The sequence below is a fragment of the Macrobrachium nipponense genome, chromosome 14 (genome assembly GCF_015104395.2).
Source record: "Macrobrachium nipponense isolate FS-2020 chromosome 14, ASM1510439v2, whole genome shotgun sequence".
NCBI classification, from domain to species: domain Eukaryota; kingdom Metazoa; phylum Arthropoda; class Malacostraca; order Decapoda; family Palaemonidae; genus Macrobrachium; species Macrobrachium nipponense.
Genome location: NC_087207.1, coordinates 87,027,721 through 87,036,967, shown reverse-complemented (window position 1 = coordinate 87,036,967; position 9,247 = coordinate 87,027,721). Strand labels below are relative to the sequence as shown.

Sequence of the window (9,247 nt, the reverse complement as noted above, 5' to 3'; positions counted from 1 at the left end):
TCCTCATCTCTCCTCAACAGGTGTCCATACCATCTCAGCCTCCCCTCCTGCACTTTCTTTGATACTTCCACCACCTTAGTTGACCCCCTTATGTAGTCCTTTCTGATCCTCAATCCACTCTTGTTACCCCAGACATCCACCTAAGCATTTACTGTGAAGAGAAGAGAACAATAAATGAATAGTAAAGGCAACGCGAGAAGAATGCTTAAAGAAACGTTGAACTATGGTCTTCCCTGCGAAAAGTCTATCTGGAATGGGCTCCTGATTCCAGGCTGACATTTTCCAAAAACGAAGGTAAGCTTAGCATTAATAAAATGCATCTTTGATGGTTTAACATATCACTCTCTTCTTCAAAGTAAATCAACTTATGTCCTAATTGACTTTCCAGAAAAGTGAAATCACCACTGCGTGCATCTAATCATCAGGATTTCGCTTGGTGATTAGTAAATGACCAAATGTTATTTTAAAGTAGTTCGAACCTACAGTGAATATTCCGTAATAAGGCATCTGAGACTTCACCATGTAACGAAAAACGCTTTTGTTGTAATTTTATAAAAGTTAAGTATATATTAGTTTTACCGGACCACTAAGCTGATTAATAGCTCTCCAAGGGCTGGCCCGAAGCATTAGATATTTTTACGTGACTAGGAACCAATTGGTCATCTAGCAACGGGATCTACAGCTTATTGTGTGATCCGAACCACATTATATCGAGAAATTAATTTCTATCACCAGAAATGAATTCCTCTGATTCAGCGTAGGCCGAGCCGAGAATCGAACTTCGGACCACCGGATTGGTAGCCAAGTGCGAAAACCACTCGTCCAACGAGGAACCTTATTTGTAAGATTTACCATAATTGTAGCTGCAATTGACAGAGCATAATGTAATTTCTCCAAGCCAGACTGATGGAAATTCGCCTACTAAGTGGATGAAGATGTCATACTGCAGTTATGAAGTCACCGGGGAAATATTTCTTAAAAAAAAACATGAAAATATACAAACGCCCTACGTTTTTCTGATTTATGTGACACAAAACACCATAACTTAGCTATGTTAAAATGTCAACTGCCTTCCTGCTTTGACTATGGAAAGATGACGTGCATGGTATAAATGAGGAGGAGATTAGTGACGTCACTCTTAGCTAGCCATCAGGACAGAAAGGAAGTTTGCAATTACAGCTTTTTTTTATATTTATTTTTTTTATCATTGTCAGTGCCATTATCTATCATTATCAGGAGAGCAGCAGAAACCTATACTTTCCTTTAAGCTTGCGAAGGTATTTTTATTTGGATCACCTGAGATTAGCGACCCTATATACCCTCCTGTGAAAAATCGACCCCAATATTTTCCTCCTGAAGAAAAGCGACCCCAATATTTTCCACCTGAAGATAAACGACCCCTGCATGTTGGTGTCTCCAATCTTCAGGTGACCCACTTTAGCTCATAATATTATAGAAAAAAGGAGAAAAAAATAGATATATATTCATTAAAAACTACTTTATTAAACATTTGTTAAAAACACAAATTTAGACAAACAATCAATAGTTAATTAAAAGCGTATTGTCTTGTAATTTCAGTACAAAAATAATCAGACCTACTGTAACCCCTGTGGCTAGCGCTTGCAGCACAACATTACCTCTTGCCAGAACATACCGAGCTTGCCAAAAATCTTTAAATATGCGGATAAGGCGCGAAGCGCCGTTCCACCACGGACTTACTGTAACCCCTGTTAGCACTTTTATTGGGCTGTCTCACTTACGTCGTTACACTAATAATCATCAACTTTATAAACTGGCTTTTTACCTTGTTAATTCCTCACCTTAAGAAAAGCAACCCCAATATTTTCCACCTGAAGAAAAGCAACCCCAGCGTGTGTTGGGGTCGTTTTTCTTCAGGTGATCCTTTTATTATAGCGAAACCTAAAAAAACATTCAGGTAAAAATCATATTTTGGTTTATGTTACGTTAATGAATGATACCTCAATATTTTCCATATATATATGGTTATAATTCACTTGAAAGTGTCGAAAATATGGCCAGTATCGCAAAGGGCACTGAAGGTATCTCTGGCGACTGCACTTTGGGACTAATCCACTTCTAAGCAAAAAATAAACGTCTTCACCTTAGTAAATTCACACCAAATTCACGAATATACGAGTAACGTAACGTATGAAAGATAATCACTTTTGGTTTAACTGAACGAAATACATAAGCTTCGACGTAGACATTACGTTGTCTGTTATGAGGAGGAACGAGGAAGGGTCTGGGTGAGGAACAACTACAAGGGTTCCAATAATGTCTGCCAGAGGTTTGGGGACGTCATTTCCGGCCATTTTCGTTTATTCTGGGATATAATAAAACTATTTTTTGGGGCAAATTGATAAGATATGAACTTTTGAAGATAAAGTCTTATGGTAATTAAACGTAATTTTAATGTTACGGTGTTGACTAGGAGTGTAGAACTGCAAAAATTGGAGTGAAAAGAAAACCCCCAACATGCTGGCTCTGACAACCCTTAGTTAAAAGAATTATGATTTATATTTGAACCGGTCTTTAAAACTTTTATTTAATCGTGTCTATTTCTGTTTCGATTTTGAAGCTGTTCGAGGAAATGCTTCTAGAAAAAGCGAGAGAGGATCACTGCCTGGAATAATAAAAGAAAATCAGGAACCTATTAGCATAATTTGCTTTGAAACAAATGTTTTAAATCGGTGACTGTTAAGTCAGTGCAAAACGTGTTTACCAAATCAAAAGGAGAAAGGGTGCTAAACGAATTAACTTTTAAATTATTGATAAAATGACCAGGAAATCCAAATCATAAGTATTTTTTTTAAGGAGAAATGCCACTAAGGAGTTTCAGAATGTTAACCCCAATACGACACTTGTGGGTGTACGAATCTCTTGGCGCCTTTGGCATTTTTTCCCTCAGTGAGGCATCGCAGCCATACGTTAGCCAACTCTCTTGCGAGTGTTCCAACTCAAATTCAAATGACAGCGAAAATGTGAAATTATATCACCTAAACTTTTGGGGGAAGCTTGTCTTTTGGTTCGTAAAGAAACCAGTCAGTAAATAATTGATTTTGCTTCTGGCGATGAAGTTCTCAGCTTAGAGCAATAAGGATCCTTGTTTCCAGACTCACTGACCTTCAGGACTTGCAATTGGGAAAGTGTTCACAATTTCTTTGTTTTTTTTTTTTTGCTTGTGCCTTATTAATTTGAAAATTGATCTAAATAGCAATTGAATTCCAGCGTCTTAGTAATAAAGAATGTGTGACGTGATTCGTCCACATTTTGTATAATTTTCCAGTTCCAAAAAATGATTTTTCATGGAACTTGCAAAACCATGCTAAGCATAAGATAAAAATTCCAAAAATAGCGTTACGGACCATTCGAAAATAAAAATAAAGTTGCTGTATATTTTCATGTTTATGGATTTTCTTTCAATTGTATTCAACACATAATTTTAATTTCTTGCAAAATTCAGTCAACAAAGGACCTTCATATGAGCACTGCCTTCGGCCTAACAATATAATTACACATCTTTTGCACCACTAATTAGAGAAGGCTTTTGTCATTAGGAAAATGTTCCCTTTCTGCTCCTCCTCCTCCTCCTCCTCCTCCTCCCCTCCTCCTCCTCCTCCTCCTCCTCCTCCTCCTCCTCCTTCTCTCATTAAATCGGATCCCTTGATGTTCTATAAATGTCTTTCTAATACCAATTTCCCTGCCCCCATTTTTTCTCCCAGAAACGGCCTATTACAAACATCCCTAAGGACATAGGAAACTATAACAGTGAGCCACTGAGCGTTTCCACGATACGACAAGAAAAGTTCGAGTCGACTTACTCCTGGATACTGCATTTTCATTCGCAGAGGAAAAATGAAATCACTATACATTACAATTCAAAAACTCGCAGGCTACTGAAGATTATCTTAACTGATTTTAAGAGGTAGGAGTTAATCGATGATGCACAATTTTGCCTGATGCTCTTTGTAATTAATTTTATTGTCTTTTTTTCAAGTGCAACATTGTTATTAACATTATTAACCTTTCCATGCTTCCTCAGGCCTGTGGACTCGCAAATAAAAACCACGATGCAGATTAAAAGGTCCACGACAAAGGGAAGTCAATGGAATCAACACATTTTAATGAGGAACCACTTTTTAAAAACTCCCTAATGTATGTTGTGATCTATATATGCCATTAGACCAGAGTTCCTATGACAGATCACTTTTTAAACTATTATGAGTTTTTTTTTCCTTCGATATTTTGCTGAAGTTTTACTCTGCTTTGAAATGACAGACCCTACCATTCCTACGAAAGGAAAACAATATTTTTTTCGGTGTATTTCGTAAACGGCAGCACAGACAATATAGTGAGGGAGATCCGCGAGCATGGAAGCAAAATATCCGGGGATCATAAAACGATTTTTCTCGGTCTCACTATCTTCCCGTTATTGCATTCAAAAAGCTTTGTTTATTGTGCTCTTACGCAGATGGCCTCCTCCCGTGCACTGTTTGCAAGGGATGTCGGGACGCAGGTAATGGAAGAATAGCTCTGTTTTCTTTTGCAAGAGGAAAGATCTCAGCCATTGTGACTGAGAGCCTCTTCGTTCAGTATGAATCGCGGTTGAATGGATTGGGAATAACTGCCCTTTTCTGAATATGCCACTGGAGTAAGCCGTCGGCCATTACTGTGTATGACGCTGTTTGGAAAGGGTTAGTTTATTGTGTTATATTACAATATAAAATCTTTTATATTATAAAAAACCTACAGACAACTGAGATACAGGAACAAAATTGCTATGTTAAAGAGAGAGAGAGAGAGAGAGAGAGAGAGACGAGAGAGAGAGAGAGAGAGAGAGAGAGAGAATGAATCAAATTTTACTTGAATTAGTTGCTTACAAGAACACATTTGTCTTTAAATTTCTTCGTCAAAAACTGGAAGTTCTTAATCGATGCTAATAAGAATATTATATAGGCCTAAGCATGGTGTTAATTCACAACAATAAAAATGCGTTTACTTTGACAAATTTTAATGACTACAGAACAATGAATCTATTGAAAAGTTGATGAAAAATTTGTCACCAGTAGAGCACGTAACTTCAAATCATTGAACTTGCTGATTTATCTCAATTTTCACAATTCACTGCTAATACTAGGAAGTTGATATTTGATTTTTTTCGTTTTGTTTTCTGACAGCAAATGTTCCCAGGAGGGAGAACATTAAACACTAGTAGCCTTCCTAGTTACCATCTTCACTGTGAGCAAAAGTTATCAGACGAGAGAGAGGAGAGAGAGAGCGAGAGAGAGAGATAGAGAGGAGAGAGAGAGAGCCTGACCACCATTTGGTCGATCTCTTGAAACAAAAAGTAAGAAACGATGAACTGGATGTGGTTTTGGAGGCTTTCACCGAGGTTCGGTCTATAATGGCCTTTTTGTACCTTGTGAGAGGAGAAGCTGCGACTTACTTGTGATAGGGATATTAAACTTAGGGTAAGTAAACTGATATCTTCATATAGGCCTAAAGTGGGTTTGGGTCAACTCCCGTTTAATCTTTTCATGTCGTTCAATGAACAACATTTTTATCATCAAACACAATAATTACCGTTGAGGAACAGGCAAACAGCAGATATGAAGGAGGATCTCGAGCTATTAACCCTCAATGCGGATTTAAATTCGTCGGAATTCCTCCTAAGAAACTGCTATGAATGGTTTTCAAGCGTGACTATAAGATATTTAAAATTAAACTAGCATCCATTGCATATGCCTGGCTAAATAGCTGCAGTAATATATATCTTCAAACATTCAATGGCACCTCCAGGCTCCAGCTTGAATGAACTTCGCCTCCCAAGATCCTAATTCCTTCTTATCTCAACTCGAGGAAGTGAAGCATCAGTTGCGGAGAGACGTTCGGATTAGACGGTTTGAGGCATCTCCCTTTTGTCGTAAGTTTCGCCTCTGCTCGAGAATACGAAGAATTTAGGTAATAAGAGTCGCCTGAATGTGCAGTCAAATAAGGTAATGCAAATTTTTCAAAATTGAGTTTGTTTACTAAGGCAAAGACTATTGGAAAAAGTTTTCAGGGGAGAAGCCAGTCTCTTCAGGCCTATTACACAATCGCAATGTTGCTGATACCAATTGCACATGGCTACATTGAAATTTTCCTTGGTTTGGTATGGTTTAAAACATGGTAATTTTCAAAACTACCCCATAAATATGGATTTACTTAATATGCCAAATGATAGAATGTTTCACATCCACGAGGGAAACACTTCAGTTCGCCCACAGCTTTTCATTAGATAGCATGAGTTTTTGCAAGCTATCAATCAAGGAGGACAACTTTCCTTATCTGTTGAATTTTTATATATTGCATTAGACAGATAGCAAAATGTTAAAAAAAAACAAAGCTGCCCTTTCAAAAGAACTTTCCCGATGCGTATTGTCCAACTGTAGTGATCATCATCTACACAGTCGAGTAACTGATCAAGTGACATGAAATGAAACTACGACCACCAGGAGGATAAAATGATTATCGAGACGTTGCTGTGGGTTATGAACAGTTACGAAAAGACAGAAACATTACTTTAAGAACATTTACCTTGGCGGAAATTTATTGATAGTAAATAAATGACGGAGGCAATAACATGAGACTAATGAAAACTACGCCACCGATTTAGAATGTGGTTCGATACTAGGCCTATGTATAAAGAGACAACGAACCATGTTTTGTTGGTATGTGGATTTCAGCTACTAATAGATCAAGATGAATAGGACATTTAAAAACTTTGTTGTCAATAGCTTTTATCAATGGTGATAATTACGCAAATTGACAACAACCGCGAAAACCAGTGAAGTTTAACTAGATCTTGGCCAGGGGCTGTGACTTGTACCGTAGTTGTTACGTTCGAGATAACCCCACGATCTGTTACCGCCGTCCGTTTCGTTTAGTTTGAGTTTAAAGCAATGTTTAGAAGGAAGGAAACCTTAACGAAAAATAAACAGTTCTCAGGGATGCTATGAATGTAAGCTATATTATCCTTTTCATACAAGAACGAGCATTTTACTCAAATTTTCACTAGAAAAACGATATGGATGTGTTAAACCAGGTGGGGATAAACTACGATGCGGCCCTCCAAAGGAATTCACGCGGCCCGCAGACTATTACGGGCTGCTCTATGAGCAAGAGCCCGTGCTGGCATAAGGTCAGCTAAAACAAAAACAACAACCCTAGACTGTTAGTAGATATGAAAAAGAAAGGTTATTTTGTCTTTCAAATGTGTTTCGTTTGAAGTTACCATTTAAATAAAAATCGTTTTCTGAATTAATTTGTTTCAAATAAATGCATTTCATGTGAATCTTCTATAATTAATAAAAAAATTAAATGCATATTTCTTTAAAAGACTTGTATTTTGTCTATTATAAATATTAATTATTTGTTGAATGTATTAAGTGGCCCTATAAAATTGTGAGTTTTTGAATGTGGCCCTACACTGAAAACACACACACACACACACATACACACACACACACACGCACACGCACGCACAAGATGGTGTAGCAATTAGTGAGCCATTTGCTCCTTTCTTAGCCAAAATAATTTGACATTATTTGAAGTTAAGTGGCTAAACGATTCTCCAAATTTTATGATATGTTTAACTAGTTGGCCGATGGTATATACTAAACCTATCGAGACGAAATTTTGACAGGGTTCGCCTTATTGCTACAAACAAATGATTATGGTCTTTTATTAGTCTAAACAGCTTTCAGAAATGTACTGAAATAGTAAACTATATACTATGATTTGAGAATCATGAAATTCATGATTTTCTCTTCTCCAGATTCTCTCAAGAGTGATGGAGCACATACGGGTATCCTGCTCAAGTGACCAGGGGCCGCCCGAACCAGAGTCTCCAACTCCAAGCGGTTCAGACCAGCAACCGAAGCCGGGGGAGATCGAGGCCGCTACTTTAATGAGAGATGGAACTCCTGTGATAGTGGCTTCCATGAGAGGCGGGCATCGTTGCTTAGCCGCTGACAGAAGCGAGTGCGCATTCGTCCAGTATCTCCCAGGACAAGAAGCCTATCCTTTGCCAGTCAGCGAAAGTAAAATCAGCGAAAGTACTGAAAATGGAAAGGTTAGCTCGGGGAGAACTAACTTACTGCCACAGGACGTTTTCCACTACTTCCAATATGAACAGACACTTACGGCTGGGGCACGGTGTTACACCGAATACCGAGCAGCAGGGTAAATATAGACATAAGAAGATTGCCAATAAACGTATTTTGTGCCTCAGATGTGGGAAGGACTACAAGTTGTGGAAATATTATTCCTGTCACCTCAAACTAGGCCGATGTAATAAGAAGAACGACCAGTGAACAGAACTTATTTCTAGGCTACTTCTCGCAACTTTGCGATAATTGGAACATATTTTGGGTCAGTGCCTGAAATGGATCTTTACTTTGGCACTTGTTTTTCCTTGTTTCTGTTGTTAAAGTATTTAAATGTCATTCGTCAGGGATCTCAAAGAACAACGTGTTCTGTCTTTTATATCTTTCACATTATTTCCTGATGATAGTTAAGCGATGGATTCTACAAGATCGCTTTAATACTTTACGGGGCAATGGTTTGCTGGCAAAGTATTCCATTATTCATTTACATTATTGCTTTAGTATATCGTTATCTTAGATTATTTATATTATTGTTACTGCTACTATTTGACCACAAATCTTGTGCTCTTAAATATTCAAAATAAATATTTAAATATTCAAGTGTAAATCCAATGTTTTTATGTTCAGCAATGTTAGTATAGACTAAGTTATAGTTGTTAACGCTGTGGCTTATCATACAAAAGTGAGACAATAATCTCAGATTTCTTATTTTAAAATATGGTTTCTAAATGAAAAGTTATTTTTATATTTAACGGAGTTTTTTTTTTTTTTTTTTTTTTTTTTTTTTTTTTTTTTTTTTTTTTTTTTTTTTTTTTTTTTTGAGGGGGAAAATCCACCTACACTTAGCTGACGTTTACTCAGGTTGAAAAATTATTTCTGCCTTCTAGCAATAGTCCAGAAGATCGGTAAAAGATTGATATATTATATATATTTTCTGTTAACTATCTAAATAAAAATCCAGAATTTTCCTAAAATGCTTCAGAGAGAGAAAACACTTCAAGTGAAGGTAGAAGGAAAGTAAACCATGATGAAGAATAGGGGAAACATTAATAATGTCATCCTCATTACATTCACTGATG

The 9,247-nt window shown here is 37.1% G+C and overlaps 1 protein-coding gene across 1 annotated transcript in view; it reads left to right on the top strand.

The window, feature by feature from the left end:
* The window catches only part of LOC135226338 (uncharacterized), a 19,945-nt gene extending 11,580 nt beyond the window's left edge, over window positions 1–8,365 (top strand). Inside the window, exon 2 of the mRNA XM_064265770.1 lies at window positions 7,838–8,365. Coding sequence (XP_064121840.1) covers window positions 7,838–8,248 — 411 coding nt within the window. The 3' untranslated portion in view covers window positions 8,249–8,365. The remainder of the gene's footprint in view (window positions 1–7,837) is intronic.
* Window positions 8,366–9,247: the final 882 nt, after the last annotated feature.